Source organism: Aplidium turbinatum, chromosome 4 (assembly GCF_918807975.1).
Source record: "Aplidium turbinatum chromosome 4, kaAplTurb1.1, whole genome shotgun sequence".
Lineage (NCBI taxonomy): Eukaryota > Metazoa > Chordata > Ascidiacea > Aplousobranchia > Polyclinidae > Aplidium > Aplidium turbinatum.
This window is the reverse complement of record NC_137475.1, coordinates 43,693,955-43,720,987: the sequence shown is the minus strand read 5'-3', so window position 1 is coordinate 43,720,987 and position 27,033 is coordinate 43,693,955. Positions and strand designations below refer to the sequence as shown.

The window sequence follows — 27,033 nt, the reverse complement described above, 5'->3', positions numbered from 1 at the left end:
TTCAATAAAAGGGGCTTGTTCAATAAAAGTTTTCCTTGATTGCGAAGCTTGTTGTCACTCCAATCCAGCTTGATGGCGTTTACTTTTCTTATGGCTTTCAACAAAATACTTTTTGTCGCACTTCACTATAAACTCGCAAAAATTGCACCTTAAATCACCCCCGGGAGTTGCATCAAATTCACCAGGAAAATCTCGACAAATCTGTTTAACTTTTGCTGAAGACGATTTAGCTTGCTTAGGCATTTTTGTATTACAGAATGTCAGTAAGCTATTCCTAAAATCCAAACTGTTCATCTTCGAAAAGACCACGTTTATGAAGAGAAAGTGTTTTATAGGAATTATTTAAATACCTAACGTAACAATAAGTAAACAATGGACAGTTTGGGATAAAAGGTACTGCTGATCCAAGTGGGCATTGTGACACTGACATATTTCCTGCTTGTAGCCGATGGGTTAATATGGTTTAATTGTGTTCCTGATTTACAATGCTTCTACGAGGATTTGGACAGAAATTACTCTCAAGAAACACAAAAAGTTTGTCAAAACTCAAAAGCCATAATTTGACAAATTTTGACTTTATTGAAAATTTTGACTTTATTGTCAATTTTGACTTTATTTTGACCTATAAACTTCTTAGAAACACTCCCCTAGGTGCTGAAAACAACTTTATTCTTTGATTCGTGAACAGACGAGGTCCTTAAAAAATTTTGACTTTATTGACTTTTGCGGGCTCTACTTATTACTTTATTCTTAATCGCTCGATTGTGTTTTGAATGTGTGAATTGTATTATTATATATTAACGTGATTGCGAAAAGGCAAATGTCAAAACATAGCCTAGGTTAGAAAACACTACTTTTTATCTAATGCTTACCACATGGCTTACACTTCCCACAACATAATTATTTTCTTGATCATTGTGAGCCATGTTGATATTAGACACTGAAAATAACGCGATTGTTCAAAGCGATTGAAATGCGCCATCATAAAAGTTGTTGCCAGCCAAATTGGAAAGTTACAAGGACAAGTAAAAACAACAATACTAACAAGTAATAAACAACGAAAATAATTCAACAAAAAAAAGTAAATAAATAAAGAACCAAAATAAATAACACACTTTCGGAAGAGAGAGTTTGCTTTCTTGTACGAAAGACAGGCAAGACACAACAATACCACAAGGTTGAGCATTACAACAGTATATTTTACGTATTTACAAATAGTTTTAGCATCCAAACGTTTTCGGCTTAACTTAAACCCTCATCAGGAATCTCAAAATATTTATAAAAATGCAATAAATTTCAACTTCTTGAAGGTAACTAGCTTACTGACTATCAGCATCAAGAAATATGCAGCGATTAAAATTTAAAAGCAGTAATAAATAAAACGAGGAGAACAAACAGTTACAAAAAAACAAAATTTAGTCATTGGACAAAAATAGACACACTCAGATAAAATTATAAGCAAATAAAATTAGCCGGATACGGAAATTTTATGCGAACAAGATGCTGAAGAAGCGATGGCGAAAGCTTTATCAATAAATTATGCAGGTTTCCCAACCTGGCTGAATTACATTTACTTGTTGTATTTAATCGTTTGGTCACATCCTAAGTAAAGGATCCTTGTGTAATTTTTCATTCTCAAGAACATCGAGAAGCTGGAACAGAGGTTAAAACATCGACGCCAACTTCATCATTCAGTTCTTCTTAAAATAACAAGTTAGTGTTTTCCTATATAGATGCAAAGAAATAATGAAGGTCAGTGCAATGACATTAAACAGATGTAATTGTGACTTCGAATGACGAAGAAGTATTTTCGTTGCGTTGGTCTGCCATCGATGACGAAAAAGCATTGAACCGTAATGGATGCTTTTTGGTCTGATGAATTCTTATTTTCAAAAACTCATTATCCTGGTAGGCTTAACTCTGCTCCAGTTAGTCGCTCTTTAAAGACAAAAAGTTTGTTTCTTTTATTGCTCCTTTGTTTTTTCATCTTTACGCTTCGTTGGTTTCCGGGTATGAATGCTTGGTTGCGCACTGCGTGTGTGCGTTGAAGCGTTTCACTTTTGTTGTGTGTTCTTGCGCGACCACATGACGTCAGGCAGCGCATTCCGCTCGGCTGCGCATCTCGATTTGCCGAAGTGGAACGCTTGACTACTCTATTTAAGATTTTCAACCAACATTGAATTTCAGGTTTTGTCCAAAAGTGCCAGTTTAATATGCAAGTAGAAGAAGTTTTTAATATAAATAATAAATTGAAACAAGTTATAGAACTTGAAAAATTGGTTAGATAAGCAAAAACATTTGTCTTAAAACAAAGCAGCAGCTCAACAGTTACTTATTTATTCGTTTTATCTGGTTAAACACAAAAGGTTTATTACGTTACAATGTTATATTATACAATGTACTTTTTTTTAATTTGGTATATTTTGTGGTTATTGAATGATGTCACGTGGTTTAAAAGTGAACCATTTACAAACAAGCTTATTTGTGGCAGTCTGCGACTTTATGCGCATGAGACAGAAAAGTAAGATGTTTTTTTATTTTTCTAAAGATGTTTTCGTTGCCAAATTAACTTTTGTCACATTTATTTTTAAAACGAAGTTTCGCCACATTGACAATGTGGACACTAGACAATGAGGTCTTGGACCCTTTGATTCTATTGATTAATGTCCTCCGGATGATTAACTTTTTCTTATGAGTTCTCGCTTGATTGCACAAAGGCATCAGAGCGAATTAAAGCTATGGTTAAATGAATTCGCGCAATACTTTTTACAGAAGGTTGGCAAAGCTTCTTGCAATAGGCCTGACTGTCGTGATAGTTAGATTGTTTGCAGCCAGTTTTTTAAGTCTTTTTTTGTAAAAGTTTAATGAAGTCATAAAAGCCTATGCAGGTAGTTTTCGCACGATGATAAGGTGAATGTTTGTCACTTGCGTTTGTTTTTCAACTGAACTGATCCTGTGAATAAGCTACCGGTAGTCTACTAATCACAACCTCTGTGGGAAAGAGAAATACCTATTTGCCTATCTGATTCTATAATAGTACGGTACACAATAAGCTTACATCACAACAACATACAATTCATAAACATAGAGGAACGCATAAGTATGCTCAGTGTTGAATAATTCAATCTAATTAGCCAGGAGCAGCGAAAGACCATTCATGGTCAGTTGCTCCAAACTGGTCATGTTAATAAATCAAAACAAAAAATGGATTGAAGAAAGCATTCGATTGTTTATGTATTCCTTCATGTGATGTGAACACATTAAACATGTAGTCGATGTGCATCTCTATCACAATACTCATTAGATTATAAATTATTTAAATTTTTTTACCAGATATTCTTAAAAACTATGACAAAAAGTGTTTGGTCATTGGAAAAAGCAAACAGTTGGCATCCTTGTTCTGAAGCAAGACAAGTAAAAACATTATGGCAACAAAAGATATTGTATCAGAAAAAGAAAGTGACATACTGGATAACAAAAGAGCTAAAAAGGTTTTAAACATTGAACCAAAAACTTTTGAAGAAAAAGTCAATGATTTATCATCCAGTTCTGCTACAGGTAATGAAAGGGGAATTAAAAGAAGTGGTGATAAAGAATCACCTTTGCATGATGCCAAGCTAATAAAAGTTAATGGGAAAGATATAGTCCAAGAATCAAAAGCTACACTACAAAATGATACAGCTGACATTGCAGAAAAACAGCAAATCTATGAAGGAGTCCATGATGCTGAAAAAGAGATGCTCGAACTTGCTGATGCAGCAGCAACAGTTCAATCGTTCACAGAAGAAGTTGTTTCTCAAAATGAAGAGATAGAGACCAAACTTGTACAAAATGCTACTGGAGCTCTGCTAAGTGATTTAGCAAATATCAGTAATGCTAATCCATCTAGACAGGTTGAAATTGTTGTGGAGCAAGACAGCCCTATCAATAAGGAACAAGATGTGTTTTCATCAACAAACGATGCATCTTGTGAGTCAGCCATGGATTCATTACCCGATATGCAGCAAACAAACACAGCAACGGTTGCAGCCCCGCAAGGGGTCAACCCAGCAATGATGAGTAACTTATTACACACTGCTGCTGCAGTGGCTGCCGCACAAAATGTTGCTGCTGCTACTGTACAGGTGGTACCTGGTCAAGCAGCAGGGACAATCCAACTTGTTCCTTCTTCAGAAGTGCGCAGGACACAGGAACTAATGGCATCTGGCATGCCTCCACAAAATGTGAACCAAACTTCAGAAGAATTAGCTAAAAATGCTCAACCTATTTTTTCTTATCTGGTTACCAGCCAAGGAACGCTGATAGCCGCCCATGCTAGTGATGGAAGTGAACTAATATCTGGATCACCAAACACACCTGCTTCGAAGTCAATAAGAAGAAATAGTTTGGGAAAAAATAAAAGGCCAAACAAAAACTCTAAAGCGATTATTACTAAAACTGAATTGTTATCTCCTAACGGTGGTGAGCATACACATACCATGTTATTTTTCTTGTTTTTGTACTGGTATTTGTTCACCAACAAATCCACTTAATCCCAAACTTGGCAAGCGTTTTTATGTGTTGTACCAGATTCTTGATATTGGCCCGTTTCACCAGTTAGGTATTGTTTTAGATTGATAATTCTTTTGTGTATGGTATGTGCTAAAACCAGATTAACTGATATGATACCATACTGTGACCATTTTTTGGGTGGTTACATTTTTTAGAAAGTTTCAAATGCATGCTTGGTTTACATAGTGACTTTAAATAATATCACATCAGTTTATTTTGAAATGATCTAAACAGCTATTGAGCAAACTGCAAACCTAGTGTGTGTTTATAGTCTGTTGAAGAAAAGTAAGCACCCAAAAAATGGCTATTGTAGGACACTGCTGGTATGCAATTAATTCATTTGTTGGTAAATGCAAATTTTTTTTCCTGTGAGTAACTTGCTTTGTGTTTTGCTAGTTGATTATTTATAGTTCAACTGGTTATTTTTGCTACAACATGTCTGTGTCTTTTTTGATATATATTTGAAACCCTACACTGTCACTGTGAGTTGATTACACTGGCCAACAAAAAAAAACTTTTTTCCGAGTGCCGAAGATATTTTAACGGTTTCTGGGCAATTTTGGGCCAATGAATCCGAAAATAACATCCGTTTCTTTGAATTGGCTCCAGTTTTTGAGATATCAATATTTTCAAATTTTGCCTAGATGACCAAGGGGTCATTTCATTATAAAAGGAACATTGGTTGGCACCACCTAATTTTTTTATTGTCTTAAAACATGCTTCTCACTTTTCTGAGAAGCATGATGCAAATTTGATGAAAATCAGATAAGCGGTTCTCGAGTTATAAGTGCAATAACTTTGGCCACTAGGTGGCTTCATAGATAAGAAGTAATGGAAGAACTGCAATATCTCACGAACCGCTCAACATATTTGGATAATTTTTAACTTTACCTCCATGTATTCTGGGGTGGGCTATCTGTTTATGAACTCTAAAACAAGTTTTAGCTACTACTTTTTGAGATAAAAAGAAATTGACCTCTTGTCGTTACTCACCAATAAAACCAAAACCACGACCTGTGCTTCACTGTATGCAAGAGCCTGAATTTAGTGATTTACTTGACATAGCCATGGGACATGATGGAAGAAAGAGGTAGAAAGCTCTGCAAGTGACATCTGTGGAAATGTGTTTTTAAGTAGTTCAGCTATTCCAGAGACATTCAAACAGGAGGAGCTGAGTGATCTCATCAGGGATTTCAACCTATCCGAATAAGCAGCAGAAATTTTGACATCCTGACTCAGACAAAAACTGTCTTGGGACCAGAGCTTCCATAATATTTTGCTTGCGAAAGAAAAGGAATTGCTTCCATATTTTAGCCAGCAAGATGAATTTGTTTACTGCTTAGACATCGCAGGGCTTCTGCTGTAAATGAGAGTACCACAATATAGAGCTCAAGAGTGGAGCTTGATCATAGACATTTCAAAAGGAAGTTTAAAGTGTGTATTGTTACATAACGGTAACAGATATCCTTCTCTCCCAATTGGCCACTCAACAAAACTAAAAGAAGAGTACAATAACATTAAAACGATATTACAGAAACTGGATTACAACTTTCACTAATGATTAATTTGTGTAGACTTAAAAATGGTAATTTTTTTGCTTGCCCAGCAAAACAAAATATCCATGTTTCATCTACTTGTGGGACAGCCAAGCTCGTAATAATCACTGGGTGAAAAAAAGGTGGCCACCTGCAGATTCCATGAGAGTTGTTGAAGCTAACATCATCTATGGGCCTTTATAGTTGACAGAGAGAAAATCATCATTCCACCATTACACATCACACTTCGTATGATGAAGCAGTTATGAAAGCCTTGCCTACGACTGGCGACTGCTTTTTAATAATTATATTTGCAGAGCATTTCCTAATTTGACCATTGAAAAGTTGAAAGCAGGTATTTTTGATGGCACTCAGATCTGCAAACTCATAAAAGACACGCTTTGTGCAGTTTACGACAGACAAGGAGTCTGTTGCATGGCAATCGTTTGATTTAGTCACATAGAAATTCCTTGGAAACAAAAAAGCTTAAAATTACCAAGAATTGGTAGAAGATATGCTTTCCAACTTCAAAGAGTTAGGTGTGAAGATGAGTATCAAGGTTCACTATCTCTTCAGCCACTTAGATCGTTTTCCTGCAAACTTTGGTGACCTAAGTGAAGAGCACGGAGAAAGGTTCCACCAGGACATTAAGATCATAGAAGAGCGGTACAGGGCAGGTGGGATGACTACATGATGGCTGACTATTGTTGGAGTCTCCAACGTGACTATTTGGCCACATCACATTCAGAGAGTCTTACAAAAGAAAATTTGTAAACTTTGACTAATCTTTTCGCATCATGATTGATGAATGTGCTTTAACAATTTACGAAATGTAGGCTACTTCGATTGATACTAAAAGTAGTGTTAATATTGTTTAATTTTTCAAATTTTTGCTTGATTTTCACATAAAACATGGTTTGCCTATGGAAGGCTCTCTGCAATAACAACGGTCATATTTCACAGAATCGCATCAAAAATGTAAAAATAAGGTATAGACATGCTTGTAAAAGACAGACAAGGTCTCATCAAAGTTATAGCATAAAGAAAATACCAATGTCAAAATTTGCATATTATTTTTAGCACTTTTTTGGAGTACAACCATGGAATATCTCAAAAATTAGAGCCAATTCGTAAAAACCAAGGTCATTTTCGAATTCAGCGGCATCAAAATACCCCAAAACCGTTAAAACTTTCTTGGCACTAAAATGTGTGTTGACCAGTGTTATCAGATGCACAGCTATGCTCAAACAAGTTGTGAACTAAGCCATTGATTACGTAGCCTGCTTGCTTGGTCATATTTTATAATTTTATGATTGTTTTTCAGATCATGGAAGTGGAGTTAATCAACTTGGCGGTATGTATGTGAACGGTCGACCTCTGCCAGAGCCAATCAGACAACGCATTGTTGATCTTTCCCAGCAAGGAGTGCGACCATGTGAAATATCACGGCAGTTGAGAGTTTCTCATGGCTGTGTGAGCAAGATACTAGCAAGGTATTAAATGAAAGGAAAAAATGACATGAAAACGAATTCAATACCTAGCAAAGATGGAAAGTTTTGTCTGTCCAATGATTTAGTGGCATAATGAAACCGCTTCACTTCTCATTATTCATCTGAGGATGTGGAAAGCAATGGCAAAGTGTGGCCATTTATTTTGGTTTTCACTTTTTCGCAAACTTTAGTCTACTTGTATTTAAAAAAGCCCTGAGTGCGGTTCAACTGAGTTAGCTCTACTGTTGGTTTTTATTATTTTTAAATACAAGCAGACTAAATGCTTAAAGTTTATTCATAAAGGGAACACCTAAAAAATGGTCATGCCATGGCTCTGGTGGACAGTGAATCAACTACAGAATATCCATGGTTGTCAGATTACTAAGACTTTTCCTCATGGCTAAGCTTTTGCAACTTTGTATTCATTACAGATAGAACTACGTTGCTGAATATCAACAATATTTTTGCAGGTACTATGAAACCGGCAGCATCAGACCGGGGGTGATCGGTGGAAGCAAGCCAAAGGTCGCCACCACCGATGTAGTGCTGAGAATCACTGATTATAAAAGAGAAAACCCTACCATGTTTGCATGGGAGATCCGAGACCGACTGCTGGCTGATAGAGTTTGCTTACCGGAAACAGTCCCAAGCGTGTCATCAATCAACAGGTGTTCGCACATATACCAATTTCATGATGAAAATTACGGTGCAAAATCAAACATATACCATCGCTTTAGAAATGTTTCAACTTTTAATGCAAGAAAACGTATCTTTTACAGTAGGTATTATTTACTATTTTTCATTCCCATATTATTTTGCTGTGCAGAATCGTACGCAGTCGGACTCAAGAATTCATGAAAGATAATTACCGATTAACAGAGCAAGCCAACCTGCCTTCCATGTTACCATCTGTTAAAGGTAAAACTTGCTTCGGTTAAAGACAAATCATGATGTTTTTATGTCATGTTTTTACGATGGACAAATACGATCAAAGGGTCAGGTTAAGATTTGTACATTGAGCCCCCTCAGGGGGCTGTTTTTACCATTTAGCAACTTCTCTAGTCACATGCTAGATTTTTTCGGTCATTGACCAAATTTGTAGCAAAATGCCCTAAAAAAGGTCAAAATGTCCGAAAAAATGTATGCGCGCGTTTATCGATTTTAGTGATTGTTTTATTTTTTTTTATACTGTATTTTTAACCCTTTTCCAATAAACAGATCTGACTAAATATTCTGAGGAGCTGTAACAAGAAATATTCCCCAGCCTCTTCTGGGATAGACGAATGAAATGCGGGAGGTTGTGGTTCTATATAACAAGTTGTCTAAAGTTTGAAACGTTTGTTTCAATGCGTAGATACAGTTATGCATATTAATGCCATTTCTTTGTGTTACATTCAGCTGAAAGAATTGGTTCCCCTGCAAACGCACCCCCGCAGAAAACTAACGGCCACTCCTTGCAAGGTGTGGATCTATCGACTGTGCAGTTGGTTGGCGCCACTACCAACTCGTCACTACCACAATATGTTACCCTAGATGGCCCAAGTAAGTCAATTTTGCGATGCGACATTCGTCATTTCACCACTTTGTTGCAATTGCAACAAATGAAAATTTCATGGAACAAAGAAATCTGTTTGTACGAAGTAGTATAATTGATGTAATTATCTTCTTCTGGCTCTAATTTCACGGTGTTAAGTCGACGGTGCAGTTTAAGTGAGTCAGGCAGCCAAAGCTGTTGGGCGACAATTCCTTAAAAAACAATTAATTTGCGATTGAAAGAACTAAAAATCGCATTTTTATCAATTATGTGTGAGTTGTTAGCGCACTCACCTCCTATGCCGGAGACCTAGATTGGACTCTCGTCTCCATCACTGACACCCTATTAAATCAGTAATTAATGCGTAATGTGCAAGCATTTTGCCATAAGTCAAAGCGACACGTGAAGGAACTGGTCTCCCTGGCAAATATGTCGCCGTCAACAGAAGATTTTTCTAAAGCCAAAGGTCGATATGCAACATCAAACATACCGATACTTAACGTTTTGTTATGCATTGCTTCTATGGTGATTTATTGTAGCTGAAGATAGAGAGATTCGTGAAGGTAACGCGTAGCACCAATCAAGAGGAAAAGCGTCGCAATAGACAAAACCGTCGGAACTCTCCATCACTCGGTCCACTACCGGTGGCAGGTGTTACATGTTATCTTTGCGGTCGCGCCTGCCAGTCACGCATTGAACTTTTTAACCATAGGAGGGCTTGTACATGACGTGATTTTTAAACTACTATCTTCGTTCCGAAGTACTGCGATATATATTATCGTTACTCACAGATTTGTTATGGTTACTCTACTTGGCCAGGTGTTTCTCAGCAAGTTGCCAAGTCAGAAATTGTGACCACAACAGCAGCAGAAGACCACGACCGAATACAGACTCTATGCGACCTGCTGGGGATCAAACCAAGCCAGGCGGCCGTACTTGCTGGCAACCCTGCAGGTATGCCGCATCTGCTGTGTGTATGTTTGTGGTCCTTAACCTTTTCCTCGTTGGTATTGCTTTAAAATCACTAACCAGTTCTCTCATTCCCTTCTAACTAAAATGCCTAACAAGAAATAATCGCTTACAATCCGAAATGTGGGCTAAAACCAGATAAATAATTTCACTGCTTCTTTCGCCATTTCGTGGTTGGCACTTGGCGTCCCTAGGGGCAGTTCCTGCATCCCTTAATTCTGTGAACACCTCTTGTAAAGATGCCTGGTTTAGATACATAACTGCTTATGCAATTAGGCCACTGCAGTTGTCTGGCGTAAAAGGCTGCAGCAAAACCTTTCCAGTTAAACGTCACGATGATTTCATTCAATTGTCTTTTATCCTTCGTAATAATTTCAATTTGTTGTCAGTGTTTGCTCAAGCTGCTGCATTAACCAGCACAGCGGTGACGTCATCTACGGAGTCGTCCGACACCCTCAAAACTCAGGCCTCCCCCGTGGCGTCGCTGCCCGCGTGTCTAGCGGCTCTCCCGCTGGGACAACAGTACGAGCTGCTAAAGACAGTCGGCGGCGATATGGTGGCGCTGAATTCGACGGAGGAAAAGACACAAGAGGTGTGCAGAAATCATTTCTTTTATCTCATCCTACCAAGAACAATGATTCTATTTAAATAAGAACTTCTGAAGAACCCATCAAGGTTGAACCAGCCTTTATCACAGTGCCAGAGTAGCAACTATATTTGGTTTAATTTACTCTTCTTGGCTTTGAGCACTATTTTGTAGTGTTTATAATATATATTGTATCATGTACAGAATATTTTAAAGGTGAACCGCCAAGCAACCACATGGCATTTAATATAATATACAAAATAAATCAGAAATTGCAAACATAATCGGCTTTTATTTCATGCAATTGCATGTCAGTTGTGCAGAGGCTTGACAACGGCTGACACTCTGTATGGCCGAAAACGTTTGCAATTTTTGGTTTGTTTTTGTAAATTACGTCAAATGCCGTGTCGCTGCTTGGTATTATGTGCTTATAATTCAACAAAGTTACCTAACTACCAATACTATATCGTAAAGAGTTAAAAGTAAACTTATTGCCTCCTCCTACGAGTTGTGAGTGACATGCATTGTTTTGTCACAACCTTCCAACGCAGGCTCGCACCGTTCCCGCCAATTCATTGAGTTCCGGGAAGGAACCGACCCCAACCAATCAGCTGGTGGTCACGTCACAAGGCCACATTGTGTCGCAACCGGGATCTATCTTCATGGCAACCAGTCAGGTGATCGCGATGTTTTTGACTTTCGAAAGAAATTGTCGAACTGTGTTTGTGTACTGAAGAGTGAAGACGTGTTACTGAGTAAAGCGACTTAGCCTTGCACCTAGAGTTTCTTGGATTGTGTGATGAAATGACTACGTAGTGTGGGCTGTGGATTTGTCATGAGTATTGTAGCGAACCATTCTCTCTACAGTTGCACAACCATTGCATGCATGCGGTGGCCTTGACAGAGGGTCCAGAGAGAACTTTTGGACCCGTGAACCTGAAAAAACATTTCGTCATCATCATCCCAATTTGGTTTTGTCCCCAATAGTGGGGGTGGCCGATTGTTTCCTTGCAGCGATTGCCTTCACTCCTATTCGCGTATTTGTTGGATGTGGTGCGCTTTCCTTAACTTAAGAAACTAGCTTATAATTAAATGGTTGCTTGGTTGTTTCAATTATCGTGGCCGTGCGCATTTCTCCAATGCGGGGCTGGAGTACATCATCCTGGCTGCAGTGCTGACCAGTAGCGTTGACAGGAGGATCCAGGGGGTACTTTTGGACGCGTGCCCGAAATAATTTTAGGGGCTGGGAACCTTTCCAAACGGCCCGGGAACGTGCGTGATTTGGGGCCCGAGATCTCATTGGTACCGGGCCCATGTTATGCCCTCAACGGCCCTGCATGTATGCTTAGCCTACTTGGTACCAACTTTAATTTGAGGAATACAAGACCATTCTGTTATTTCATTGCAATTATTTTTCAACCAATATCGTTCGTTTCAAAGGGCATTGACAAGCGGCACTGATTGTAGGAGTAGCACCAGCTCTCTGCCCAGCTGGTTGGGAACAACCGATTAGTGTTCGAAGGGACCTCATTTCGAAACCCACTGAGCGCACCTGGGTTTGCAATGCGCTTGAAAGTGGACACACCGATTAGCTTCTTTGCCTCCCGTCTAAATCTTCAACTGTCATGTGGTTGAAGCAGAGACTAGGCCACTCTACGCAGTTACAATATTGTAGTTTTAGTGCCTCTACTAAACTTTTCCGTTCTGTTGCCCCATATTTTTGTAATTGTGCAGATGTATGAGACATCAGCAGTTTCTCATGATTTCAACCATGAAATAAAAATTACTTTATTATGTAGATTTTATTTCTATTTATTTATTCTGAGTTAAGTTAAAGACGAAAATTAAATATTTTTAGGGGCAAATCGGAGCCCAACATGGAGCCACTCAACCTAATAACTTCCTAATGACCTCAACTGGGCAGTTGCTGACCTGTCCGACGCAGCAAACCGTGGTGGTGTCGTCCAATCCACAGCAACAGGTAATTTCTCGATAACTTTTCCCTTAGTTCAGTGACGAAGATGAACAGGCTGCATAAATATCAATCAAATTGTGTCCAGGGACTGTCCGCCTTCATTAAGTGTCACGCCAACATACAACTGAGGGATTTAACATTGAGAAAACTCACTTATTCATCGCATCACATGAAGGGGTTACTTTATTTCGGATTTACAAAACGTTGTACTTTTTATGGCTCATATAGGAATAATAAAATTGGTTTTGAAGTAATTTAATTTTTTTATTGAAAGCAGGCGTGTGGTGAGACCTTAACATATTGTCAAACTGAGAATTATCCCTTTTAATGTGGCCAGAAATAAGGAGTTTCGCAAAGTTTCTAATTCAACTACCCAATCTGGATGGCCGTTAAGCTTTTCAGATCCTGCCAGAAACTGGCTTTGTTCGGTCACATTTATAGATGGATGGTCCTGGATGGATTGTTGGTCGTCTGTTAACCAACTGTACCATTCGGCGCTCGTCAAGTTTTGTTGCCGAAAGATTAAACAATATTAATAAACATCCTTCTGTCGCAAAACACGAGCTTCTCCGTTATATTTTGAAATGTTGCATTGCAGCTCGCAAACAATCTCACTCTATCGACAAGCCTTCCTGATGCAACTGCGAGAACGACCCTGCTCGTTAGCGCCTCTGCTGGTCATAAGCCGGAAAAAACAGCCACAGTCACCGCTGGAACTGGTGAGTCTCGTAAATCTAAGTTTGATAGACATTTGTATTAAATCAATACCGAAACATTTTTTTTATTAAAGTAGTTTTCAATCCTAATGACCTCAACTGGGAAGTGAACGCTGCATCCCACAGCTCCATGTGAGAAAAGCGACGGTTTTACTTGGACTTCATTTAGTTCATACAGACCCTGGGTCCCGAAAGCTTAGAGGATTATGTGACACAGTTAAACGCGCTATTTTGATTGAGTTTGTTTCCTTGAACCTTCATCACTTTAAAGGTGTTGCAACCGTGCCAATATTTTAACTTAATTACTTGTTTTTGTTACTTAATGTTGTGAATTGCCCTAAAACTTTCCTGAGTTCATTTGTACTCGTTGATTGACACGTTGTTTCACTCGCTCTGTACTCTGCCTGTGTTCCTTTTGCGTTGACTAATCAGTTCGTTACAAACCCGATCAGTTGTACAATTGTTTAGTTCCCGGTCAGATGCCTAATTCCATTCTCAGTTGTGTGCATTAAATTTTTGTGTTTTTAAATGCTTCACTTCTAAGTTAATTAAAGCTTTCAATAAAGTAAAGTTTCATCGCAGGTCTCAAGCTTGTTTTAACGTTCGCGTTTTGTCGCTTCTACATTTTTCTCGACCTTTGCTATGTTGACGGATATTGTTTTCGCTGTGATGGTCAGAAATAAAAAACAACTGAACTGAAAGCAAAGGGTATGGCAGCTATTGAATGGGAAATTTAAACAATTCGGAAAAGATTATAGTTACCGTAGTTGAGTATCTAGTGAAGCAATTTTATAATTTGTAGCCCCAGGTGGACTGGTGACCCTGACCCAGCAGCAAGTCCAGCAACTGGCGGCCCAGGGGGTCGTGATCCAGGCTAGCCCCACCCCCTACCATGAACCCGAGGTAAGCCATAAACTGAGGTCGAGCATGCTGCACTGCCGCTCAGTAGACTTCCCACTTCTGTGAAATAGAAATTGATTTTATGACGAAACAATATGCGCTTTATCTAACTTACTAGGTTTAGAATCTCGCGTTTTGTAAAACATGTATTCTTGGACCTGCAAATGTCAACAAGAGAGTAATTTCATCTCCGCTTATATTTCTTTTTGCCCACTCCGCTAATTAATTCTAATATTAAAGTGACGCTCACCAAAAGCAAGTTTTTATATTTCATATTAACTGTGTGGTTGGTTACGGGTGGTAATTTTCCAATTGCATGCGCTCTGAAAGTTTATAACTTTTAACAAATCTTGTGCTTAACGGTTTACGTCTTAATTATTCGCACATTTGTAACATCGCTTGATAGGTTTGCTGCTTTGTATGAGCTGAGCAGCAGCGGTGGCTTTTTGCATGACTTTGCACTTTAACCTCTCACCTTCCACACTTCAATTTTCGGTGGTAAACGACAGACCCCTGATGCGAAAGTTACCACTGAAGGCGACGAAGTTGGTTCGAAGAAGGAAGATAAAACAGCGAAAAAAGATGATCAAGCCAATGAGGTGGTAGCTAGCATGGCTTGGTGCATGTGTCTCCGCATGGGTTTGTCTTCTGCCAGTTAATCCACAGTTTCAATGGTTGTCAATCTCCTATCTCTATTGATGCAGAAGTGTCTGCCTATATTTAGGACGTCTACAATATGTAGTGCACACACTCCAATTGCATTTCAGTTGAATTTAATCGGTTACTTATTCTTTAAATTAGTGATGTCCAAAGTGCGGCTCGTCTGGGCTACACGATATAACTTACACTGTATTTGTTTTCTTAACGTATATGCTCTTCTCTTTTTTACACAGCAAATCCCTCAAGTGAAGGAAAATGCATCAGTAGCAACGCCACTTGGTGACACCAGCACAACTAAACAACAGTTGATAAAAATGCTGCAGAACGGTACGTAGTGACAAACTGTGACCTGGGATTTAGTTGCGGTACGCTGAAACAGCTTGTTGTAATATTGATTGTAAGGAATAATCCATTGCAACAAAACTCTCTTTTTTGTGGAGATGTAATAGGTTCGTGAAGTTGCGAAGGGATAGATCTCTTACATACAAAGCACAGCCCCGAATACTGCGACAGTTGGCTAAAAATCGCCAGTTGTGGAGACTTTTTATTGGTAGATAACAAACACCAGAAGTGAAACCAATGTCTTCACCACGTTACGCACAGCGGATCATTCAAAGTGGAATAAATAATAATAATGTTATGGTTGATTTATTGTCGCTCTGCGACTGCTCAGGTCTTTCAGTGACAGGACTGTGTTTAAATTTTGTGTCAGATTTACATACACAGGGTGGGCCAAACGTAGACTTGCAGTTATTAAACTTTTTTGTATGCTGTAAATTGACCTGGGCGGTACACTTCATGAGATTAAACAGTTTCTGTGTAAGATATAACGAGCATTCTTGAAATTTAAAAATACCCACATGAAAACAATAAATTTACTTTTAGACTCAAACCCTACTTTTTATAACTGCAAGCCTGCTTTTGGTCCACCCTGTACGAGTGTACAGTGTACATATACCGATGCCTATTACCACTGAGCTGGTTAAATGCAATCAGTTGTTTACTTCACAGTCGCAGAACAACAACAAGCAAACCAACCCGGGGCCGCACAACTCCTGTCAGCCGCCGCCGCCCTGGGCGCACTTCAACCAGCTCAAGGTGAGCAGAGAGGGACTCCCTGACAACCGTGTCTCATAGATTATTAACTGGGTTCTTACACGGAAGACAAAATACTTAAATGGATACAGCGGATTTTATGACAGCACAACCCATTTGGAGGACGCTATTCCAAACATTGTTCCCCCGATAACTTTGCGCTCGAAACTTCAAGAAGCGGCGCGGGATCGGGTTGTACGCTTCAGCAACATACGTCACGGGCAGCTGGTGGCAGGAATACGTCACTCTGCCAGGAATAATATTAGAGACTTGCTCAGTCCGAGAATAAAAATTCAAACCAACCAACCATTGTCGAAATTGTATTTGAGCGATTTGTCAAGTGTCTGGATCGTGATGTAATTTATCAGTAGGTATAGGCTACTGCGGTTACTAAAGCATTTTCTCTTTTCAGGCATCAATAGCTCCAACAAGCAATTGCCAACTAACACAACGGTTCTGACAGCTGCTCATATAGAGCGACTGACCAAGAATATGCAGCAGCAGAACCAGCAACAAGGGATTGTTCAGGTAGGCCAATCGTCTACTTTGTTGAACTACGTTGTCCATAAATGATACATATATACACAGCAATAATGGGTGGTTCGTGGTTCAACAAGCTATGTATCTTGTATGACGCGCACGCTAAAATGTGAACCACTTCTAAAATACAGAGACTGATCTTCAATTTATCAAATAAGTTGTGATCGAAATTAAAACGGCGACTTTGACGAAAAGTTCTAGAACACAATACGAAGAAAAAATGTTTTGAAAAAAAGATTACAAACCAAAATATCATGGTTTATCGTTTTGTATCAAGCCGGAGCGATCCCTTTTTACTTGAAATATCTCATTTGTTGCATTCGTTCGATCAGGATTAGCGTTTAAATTTTAACCCCAACCGTAGTGTTAAGTTTCTGTGTGGCCGTTACGAGAGGTAAGTAACCTGCAGTCAATAGAATAAAATCGAAAATGCACCAAGTTTCATTCTAACATTTGCTCAGATCCTGTCAGCCGCGGCTCAATTGCAGAAACAACCACAAAGCGTAAACAGCAACTGCAACAACAACACACAGAATTTGCAGCAGCAGCTGGCAGTCGCTCAAATGCTAGCCAGCTCCAACAGTGGGACGGCCAGGTAGGTTGTTGCAACCTGAAATAAAGTTAACTTTTCATAATGCTGATTCGATGAAGGGATTACAAACCTTAACCACATGATAGCAGTAGACCGTGCATTTCTATGGTCGCCGTAATGGGTTTCTTTTGACTATTGATTTTTCTATACGACCACTGTGTATCAAAAGACGGCATGTTCGTTGTTCACCCAGGCCCGGGACGCAGTTGCAGTTAAACGCCGGAACGCTTACTGAACTGCAACCAGTCAGTTCCTTACTGAGCCAACTTCGACCCCAGCAACAAACCACCACCTATGCCGTTCCAGCCTCAGGTAGGTTCATAAGTTTGCAGTACCGGTAGTAAAACCTTTTGTAGTCACGGGACCCATGGAACAAATTATGAAGCTTGTATACCTTTAAAACTTTGCTGGTTCCTCCCTTCATTTTCAGTGCAGGTTGGTTGAAAATCACCTTTAAATGCCAAGAGTTTAGCTCTTTACGCATCGTTTTTTTTTTTTTATTTCAGTTGCCAACCTTCCATCAGGACAAGCAGCTGCAACGTCAGCTCTCCCGTCCCTTGTTCTGCCTTCCCCTTCTGGCGTCATTGCTGCCTCTACTGTCGCACTTGGCGTCCAAGCATCTCTATCTCAGCCATTCAACACAATCTACAACGAAGCTTGGAAGCTAGCTACCAATGTCCAGAGAGGTAACAATTTTCAACGGTACCTTCAAAATTACCAGCAAATATGTGACTTATCGTATTCTGTTTTCCAGCAGGTCAGCCTGTTCCTGACTCGTCAGCATCTTCTAACGGTGAGGCACAAATCAAAAATTGAAGACTGTTTCAATCATGTCGACAATCATTGCTCAGTCTCTGGTGCTAGAAGTATCAACTTTCTACTGCAGTCATTTCACAATCTAAATGCTTCAAAACTGTGTCGTTTGACCATGGAGGATATACGGCACATAGCACATAGGATGATGTGAAGTCAATTGTGTACTTGAAATAATGAACATTATGACCCACCCAACCTTTTTGCAACGATGGTGACTGCCCTGATGATTTTGCACTGGTGTACTTTATTCTCGCAACAACTGTATAGCGTTCGAATGTTTTGTAAAATAAATTTTGCAATATATGAATGGAAGTACCGGTCCTGATGGGCCCCTCATGAGGGAAACACGTGGCTATCGCTGTCAATTCTGGCTACTGCTTGAAAAGTGGTCGATGAAGTAATACGAGCAAGCAGGTTCTATATTATTGACAGACAGGGTTCAATTTATATCAAACAATATAGATCAAAAGAATCATTCAGAATTTTTAAGCAATGGAAGCACTGCCTATATTCTACATATTCGAGAAGACACGCGACAACTTTGACAAGACGAAAATCCCAGTCTGACACATCAGGAATGGCATGCGGTTTTGGTAGTGGCCTGCTTCAATCTGAAGTTCGAAATTGACGGGGCAATGTAAAAGCTGGCAAGCTTGTATTTATGTAAGTTACAAATTTCTCAATGCAACATAAACCGCTAATTTTGTTCATCTGAAATTTTATCCCTTTGGTACCGTATTACACTGAGTAGCCTACAATTAAACATTTGTTACAAAAGGTCTGATGGTTTTTATCTGATGAGCAACAAAACAAAGCGACGTGTGCTTAAGGATAAAGTCTGAGTTTAGTTGTAGCCTACTGTATATAAGTCTGATGAGATGAGTTCTGACCTCAATCCCAATGATGAAATGTAAAACGACACAATTAATAAGCATAGTCTAATTAATTAATTGGTCAAAAATGAACTTATCACTAAAATAACCCTCCTCCCTTAAACGGAAATTTTACAGTATCATAGCCGATGCGGTCTTTGATGAACTAGATGCTCAGTTCGTAAATTATTCCAATGTTCCCTTTGTCGTGCAGTGTCCCAAAGTGTTCTTGGTTGGCTGATTGATGTATTGAAATTAGATATAAATGTTGTTCGTAGCCTGCCACGAGCACGTCTCCCGAGGCGACCGCTTAGACAAAGATTTTCGGATTCTTCTTTTCTGATGTTGTGACCGAGAAATTTGAGTTGCCTTTGAGTTATATTGTTCAATAATTCCTTATCTTGATGTACCTGGTTTAAAACTTTTGCATTTGTGATGTGATCAGTATATGAAATCCTGAGCATTCTTCTGTAAAACCACATTTCAGCTGATTCAATGTTACGCCTAGTTTCTGTGTTGAAGGTCCATGTTTCACAACCATACTGGAGAACAGACCACACCAACACTTTGAGAAGTCGCACCTTCAGAGGAATAGAAAGCTTGCGATCCAATAGAATAGGTCGTAGTCTATTAAAGGCGTCTTTGGCTAGGCCTATTCTTCTTCGTATCTCTTTTTTACATCGTGCGTCCGCTGTGAAGAGAGAACCAAGATAGTTAAAACTAAAAGAAGACACTTGTTCAATTGTGCTGCCTCCCTTGTGAAGTGCAAAGTGGGGTTCAGGACTTTGTTTTGAGATAGTCATGCATTTTGTTTTCTTGTCATTAATTTGGATTCCATATTTTGCGCTGATGTCTGAAGTTTTGTTAATTAGTGTTTGTAGACCGTCCAGGGATGTCGCTGGGGTGTAGCACAGTTTCATCAGCATAGCGAATATTGTTTAAGGAGATGCCATTTACTAAAACTCCCTCATCAATGCCTTCTATTTCGCTGACAATCATTTCACTATACAAGTTAAACAGATTTGGTGACATCACACAGCCTTGTCTGACCCCACGTTGAATTTCAAAATATCTAGACCAGTGGTTCTTAAACTTTTTGAGACACGCCTCCCTTTTACAATTCTAACAAAATTCGCGCCCCACCTTGTTTAAAAATCAAAAAACATTAAGCAGAACAGCAATTCGTATCCAGGTAAGTTGCATTAATGCAAGGATGTAACTGTTTTTTAGATACCGTACTAAATGTTTAATTCGAGGATTAGTAGCAGAAAATGCACATCTCAGAATGATCTGCTTCAGTCAAGTTTGTCTCTAGATTTTGTCTTTATGTTCATGAGAGTGGAAAAAACATTTCTGCACAAGTAGCCTATACGTAGATGATAATGAAAGAAGTGTGCGTAGGCTATAGCCACAGCACCCACACTCCTATAAATGTCTGTACATGTTTCACCCAGAACTCAGTTAGTGGCATTGCTTGAAAGTCGTCCTTTTCAGTAGAATTTCATTTTAGCTCCAAGAAATCCTCTTGTAAATTGTCTGTGGGGTTTCTTCTCCCGAGCTTTCATGGGAGCAATTCCGAAATACGCTTCTGCAACTTCCGCCGACGACGATTGGCGAAAGCACTTGCAAGCTTCATTTTCTTAAAAGAGTCTTTCTTGCATTGGAAAAAAGCTAAAGGTTTACTTTGGTGGTCAAGGTGTTTTTTTTTTAAGATGACGGCTGCGAACGAGCTGGTCTCAAAGCGTCGTTGCTCAAATTTTGAAAACATATGACGCATTGTGGTACAACTTGGTCATTTACTATGGCAATATGGCATCTATAAAGTCAAAATTGAGATAATCTTCTTCATACTTTCTCTTTTTTCAGCTCATTTTATGTCACTAGAATTGATTATTATTTATAATTAAACCCAATTAAATCAACGTAAAAAAAGTTTAAGAATGTTGCTGTTGTAGAGTTCGGGATATTGCTGCACTTCTAGCCGCTGTCACTTGTCAGTCAGTCGTTGCCATTATTATTACAATTATTGCCAGAAAACCGTTGTGTTACGAGAGTTAAGGTGCAGCGGAAACATTTAGCAACGTCTAAAACATTACAAAGAATGCGAGATGTGATAACACGCTCTACAAACACTGGTACTGTTGTAACACAAAGTTTCATCTTCAACAATCGACTACCCAGTGCAGTTGTGAAGACATGTTTAGTCATAATTCATGCAGAATTTTTCAATTTCTTGCGCCCCCCTTGTGAGCCTCACACGCCCCCCAGTTTAAGAATCACTGATCTAGACAGACCTTCAGGTAGGCGAACTGCAGCTTGTTGTTGGTAATCATAGCCGTACGAGACCAAAGCATTTTGGGGGGGGCAGAAAGTAAATTTGCCCAAATGTGCACGCTTTTATAGAAATTGCCCAAATATAATGTATGCGGTGTATGATAACTATCCCTGATGATAACAGTGAAAAAGTAACATAACAAGATCACCAGCAGTGGCGTAGCCAGTAATTTTGAAAGGGCGGGGGTTGAGGGCGTGTTTCGCTTATGACGACACCCAGCAGTGGGAGGGTCTGGGGGGCCTCCCCCAGAAAATTTTGAAAAATTACTTTGAATTTGGTGCATTCTGAGAGCATTTTCAACAAAAATGTGGTTATGAATATTCCTGTAAAATGATGCTGTCCGGTGGCATAGCAAAAGGATAAGATCATGTTTTCTTAGGTATTTTTCAGAAATAAAGCTACAATTCTCTGTGTTTTCTTGTTGCTAATTCCTGGCTGAGATATTTGAATGCTTGGTAATGGCAAAACTCGCTCTTTGCAATACCCCCCCCCCCTCCTTGGCTACGCCACTGATCACCAGCTAGCTAGAACTTCTTACCAAAGTATTCAAGATAGAACAAATGAATTCATCTTTGAAGAGCATGGTAAGTAGGAGTACGTAACAAATATTGTTTTACACACCACAAATAATAAACAAGGCCACTTAAATATTCAGTTGTGATGTCATAAAAGACTCAGAAAAATAAACATTGCAGGAAACCGGCTCAGGGTGACCATGAGGATTCAGAAAAAAGTACATAACAATGGAGAAATTATAATTAAATGTAATAAAACACAGACATACTACTTCTGTTCAAATAAACTTTGTTCAATCAATTAAAGTAGTTTTGATGATACGAATTTTAGTACAAAAATAAAAAGGTCTGGCAGCACTACTTCTAAAAATATAGTTAGGCTAGGTAATTTGATGACCAAAATAACTAAGTTTAATATATTCTAAGTTTGCATACAGACAGTGACGTAGGATTCAAAGAACCCAATTAGCCTAACAGTTCGTATTTACATTGATTCAATGTCTGAATATTGAATAATATTCAATCATCGGATTTGCAGAAGGCGTCGTTGGATTTTCAAAATATCGCCGAATAGGAAACTCGCCGAAAAAGGCTCTGGCCGAATAGGGAACTCGCCGAATAGTAGCAGAACCTTTTTATAAAAGTAACCAAACAAAGCTAAGCAACACCTTAACATTACAGTACTTTTAACAGGTATGTATAACATGTTTTTGTTAAATTTTGTGGTGGTGTTGCTTAGCTATGTCCATTTATGGTTGAAAAAGTACTGTGACCTCCTCACCCGAATTGTTTTGTAAAAGTACCAGTAGGCTATTCACCAGATTTATATAAATTCATATTTTGTAGTTGCCCAAATCAAGATGATGCATTTATGGATATTATGAAAAAAATTAAAGACTTTGTACATTTTGATGCGAGGCAACTGCATCATGCCAATTTGGGCAATTTTATAAATAGACTATGATCAGATAATTTCATATTTTTTGTTGCCTTAATCTAAACGATACAGTTATGTAAATGGGAAAAATTAATGAATTTGTTCATTTTGGGTAAACTGCCTCACGCTAATTTGGGCAGTTGCATAAACAGACAGACTAATCAGTTTCATCAAATAATTTCATGTTTTTAGCTGCCCAAATCAACACGATGCATTTGTGAAAATTAATAAAATTAGCTATATGATATAGCAAATTTTGTGTTTTGATTTGGGGAGTTTCACAAAAGTATTAGAGACATATTTTGGTGGCTGCCCAAATTGGCATGATGCAGTTGGTTAAATGCATTTCATACTATAGTTTGATCACCATGCAATACAATACGGTACATCAGTACGGGTGTGCCAAATGAAAATTTTACGGCACATTTCTTGTGCAAATAAGAGGCTGTACTTAGTTTGATAGGTAAAAGATATTAATTTATAGTTTTTCTTAATTCATGCAATTTTGTAGCTTTTTATATAGCAATTTTTGCCCTAATAATTTTAAGATTTTGCCCGGATTTGCGACGTTTTGAAACAACAGGGGGGGCGGCTGCCCCCCCTGCCCCCTGGCTCGTACGGCTATGTTGGTAATACACATTCTTAATTATGCGCAGGTCCTTGTCATCAACGTTAATGTCGTTCAGCATCTCAAAAAGCTGTTCGTGACGAACTTTATCAAAGGCTTTTTTGAAATCTACAAAAAAAAGCCTTAAACGAGCAATAAGCATTAAATAAATAAATAAATCATGATTTTTTTCAACCTTGTTGGCAGTGACAGGGCATTTTGTTCGTTTTTATAATTTTACTAATTTTCAATAGGCTACCAGTATATAACCTAACCTGTTGAAGCATCCATTCCATATAACGACTGCTCATGCACCAGTATGAATGCAAGTCAGCTGCATAGCCGAGTGGTGAGAGCCCTGGAACGGCAATCGAAAGGGCGCCGGTTCAAAACTGCTCAAGAGCATGCAGCTGTGTCTTTGGCAGAACACTTAAAGGCATGCCTGAAGGTGGACACGAAGATTGGCTTCCTTGCCTTCCCGTCCACTAAATCTAAATCTTCAACCACCAGGTGTAAGCCTGGATACGACACCTGTATGCCATCGGGTTCGCTTCTGCCAGTTGAGATGGTGGTCCCACAGAGCAACAACTCATTCAGCAGTAGTGGAATATACAAAAACATCAGTTAATGGAACAATTCTTAAACAGGTCCAAAAATTCAAATACCTCGGTACTATGGTGAATTGGGATGCAAGAGACGAAACAGAGCTCAACATAAGAACAGCCCAAGCAAAAGCAAGCTTTCAACAAATGAAACCAATTCTTTGTAATAAAAATATCTCTTTCAAAACAAGATCTAGAGTTTTAAAATGCTATATTTATCCTGTTTTTCATTACAACTCTGAAACCTGGAATATTTCAACAAAAATGGCAGAAAAGATTAATGCTTTTGAAATGTGGTGTTTCCGTAGAATGCAACGCATTTCATGGCTGGCAAAGAAAACAAATAAAGAAATTCTACACCAAGTGAACCAAACCAGAACTCTGTTAAAAAGTATGAAAACCAGACAATATAAATTTCTCGGCCATGTAATAAGAAAGCAAAAACTGGAGCATCTCTCTTTAACTGGTAAAATTTTTGGAAAGCGGGCACCTGGCAGACAAAGACAAACACATCTGGAACAATTTAACGACAAGACAGAAACAATTATCCATGCAACATATAATAGGAACATTTGGTCTAACTATTCATCTGAGGCCGTCGATGCCTGGTTCAGGCAAGGCAATTGAAGAAGAAGAAGGCTTGACCACTGGACTATCTTCAGACTAGAAATCAGCATTACGTCCAATTACGCGCATTTTGTCAAAAGCCAGCCTGCAGATGTTCATAGAACTCTGCAGTAATTCCGCAGATCTTCAATAAACTGTAGATGCAGCACATTGTCACCCACTCCACGAAGAAGAGCCCAACAGCTTCAACGGGGCCATTGGATGGATCTTGGAAACAAAACGTCTATGAACCTGCAACCAGCAGGGATGGAGGAACCACGTGGGCCTCATGGGCCTGGGCCCACCTACTTTATTTTCTGGGTGGGCCTGGCCCACCCACTTTGAAAGCCAAATTTCTTTGAAAAGGTAGCGAAAACGGCAAATCAGAGAGGGAGTTCCAAAAAAAGGTCTTCACTCTTTTGATACACAGTAGTTTGATTATCTTTGATAGCTCAATGATGAAATCCAATCTTCAAACTTTTCTGTTGAGTTGCATTTTTTGACCAAATCCGGCCCAAAAATGGAAAATTTTGCCTGTTGGCACGAAAGGCAATTATGAAAACGCAATGTAGCCTATAAACCAAGGGTCGGCAACCTTTTTCTAACAGCGGGCCAAAGTCAAACTTTACATGGTCTTGGCCGGCCGTAGCCTATTAATACCAGTTTTGATAGATTCAGAGGCATGATTTCAAGGCGTTGACGTAGCCTAATGCCTTCAGAATATCGGCTAGTAATATCCTTGACGGGAATCAGCTGAACAAATTCTTAAACATCAAAATCTGTGTTTACTGCACGCACAAATACTGCCAAGCTCAGCTGTAGGCTTCTCTGTCGTGTCTGTGCTCTAATCTATTGCCATTGCGAAGAACTGTAGATATACAATAACTTTTTGCTAGATGTTACGTTCTCCGATATTTCTTCTTTTCGTTGAGTGACGGTTCTTGTTGAAAGGCTTAGGCCTATACCTGAAAAGTAGTTTTTTTTTTCTCTGGACATAAGTTTTCAATAACATCCATCTTACACCTTTCCCAAATTCTCCATCACTATAGCCTACGATTTCTTGTCTTTTGTTATTGATTGTGCTACCTTGTAGCTAGCAAAAGAATTTTCCGATTCATTGGTTTTCCTGTCCTTTGTAACAGAGAAATTTGCTGTTTTAAAGCTATTTTTGAGTAGATTAACTTTGCCGTTCCTTGTTTGACCCATTTAACTTTGAAAAAAGTGATATGTTTTGTATCATAATGGCACTTTATGTTAAGTTGTTTGTTTATACAAACAGAAACGCTGCAAATCAAAGACGTGGGCCTACTAAAATGATTTATGAAAAGTACTTGTTCTTCCATTCGATTATACTGTAATAAACCACTGGCCTGGCCACATATTATTATAATTTGTAAAGGAGCGGCGGGCCGGATGAATTTTCTTAGCGAACCGGAGGCTGCCGACTCCTGGTGTAAACGATTTGAAATATTAGGAATGCAACAATGTTATGGGGGGTCTGGGGAGCAAAGCCCCCCCAGAAGTTGGATTGACTTTGATTGCTGCGCCTCTGGGCCCACCTACTTTTAAAATGGTTCCTCCATCCCTGGCAACCAGTGTATGCTTGGATAAGGAATTAGCAACAAAGACACGTAAGCGCAACTCACCGCAACAATTCCTTCCATACACTTGCTGAACTTGATGGTACGCAGGAATCTACCTTTTATTACTTCAAGTTCTTTGACTTCATGACATAATCGCAGGGTGTAATAACCAAATTACCTACGCTATGCCTGCCATAACAAGACTTAACAATCGGAAGCGGCAACAAGACTTTAAGGGGATAGGTACTAAAGGAAAAACCTGACTTGGCGATTTTCCACGTTCTTTCTGTTTAACATGCTACCAAAAAACGATTTTTAATAAAATTTTGCCCCATTGCGGTCTGACCACCATTGCGCGCGTGCTTTTGTCAGAGCTTTCAAAACAAGATTGGGCTTGAGCAGCGAAGCGTGCGACTGTACAGTCTGCGTCACTAGAGACTAGCAATCAGCTGATCTCGCAATAATTGTTACTGCCGGCGATTTAACTGTAGGCTATGTATGTATGTATATAAAAACATCAGATTTCAACATCAAAACATCAGACAGTTTGCTCAAAACATCAGATGTGGTAACGTGGCTTTTGTTATTGCTGTCTTTTGTGACGTATTCTCGAGCAGTGTTTGCACTTTTGGTTTTTTTGAAAAATAAATGAAACATTGGACTTTGGGCCTTGCCAGCGCCATTGAAAACAATTTTTTTTCGGTAATTTTTCTTGAATGTTCAGTTTACGCATTTTAATGCTTAATTCCCGTTTGAAATTATCATTTAGTAGGCCTTTAACAATCGGAAACTTCACTTTGTCAATGTCGGTGACCGGCCTGCGCCAATGATTCAAAGCCTCTACAGTAGGGTGGTGTCCCACTTTTAGGCGACTTTTCAGGAAAATTAGGTTCGGGATAAATTCTGACTGGATTTTCGTCACTGATTTCAAAAATTACGTTATTTTTTCATTATGACGTCATCTTGATGTGCCAGCTAGCGGATGTTTGCTATTTTGACCTTATCACGAATATGGCA

At 39.0% G+C, this 27,033-nt stretch overlaps 1 protein-coding gene across 6 annotated transcripts; it reads left to right on the top strand.

Annotated features, from left to right (window-relative positions):
- Positions 1–3,344: 3,344 nt before the first annotated feature.
- On the top strand, positions 3,345–18,252 carry LOC145768594 (uncharacterized). 6 transcript variants are annotated; one of them, XM_082580124.1, is made up of 19 exons: positions 3,345–4,461; positions 7,411–7,579; positions 8,047–8,244; positions 8,403–8,494; positions 8,975–9,118; positions 9,930–10,064; positions 10,469–10,671; positions 11,217–11,342; positions 12,524–12,646; positions 13,239–13,359; positions 14,159–14,259; positions 14,766–14,855; positions 15,150–15,243; positions 15,928–16,014; positions 16,424–16,539; positions 17,013–17,146; positions 17,337–17,455; positions 17,650–17,829; positions 17,901–18,252. In XM_082580124.1, the coding sequence occupies exons 1-19, from the start codon at positions 3,426–3,428 to the stop codon at positions 17,957–17,959; spliced, it is 3,327 nt and encodes a 1,108-aa protein (XP_082436250.1). In that variant the 5' UTR covers positions 3,345–3,425; the 3' UTR covers positions 17,960–18,252. The 6 variants fall into 6 exon arrangements, with proteins under 6 accessions (XP_082436250.1, XP_082436249.1, XP_082436251.1 ...); XM_082580123.1 differs by having other exon boundaries at positions 17,898–18,252; XM_082580125.1 differs by having other exon boundaries at positions 8,403–8,503; positions 17,898–18,252.
- Positions 18,253–27,033: the final 8,781 nt, after the last annotated feature.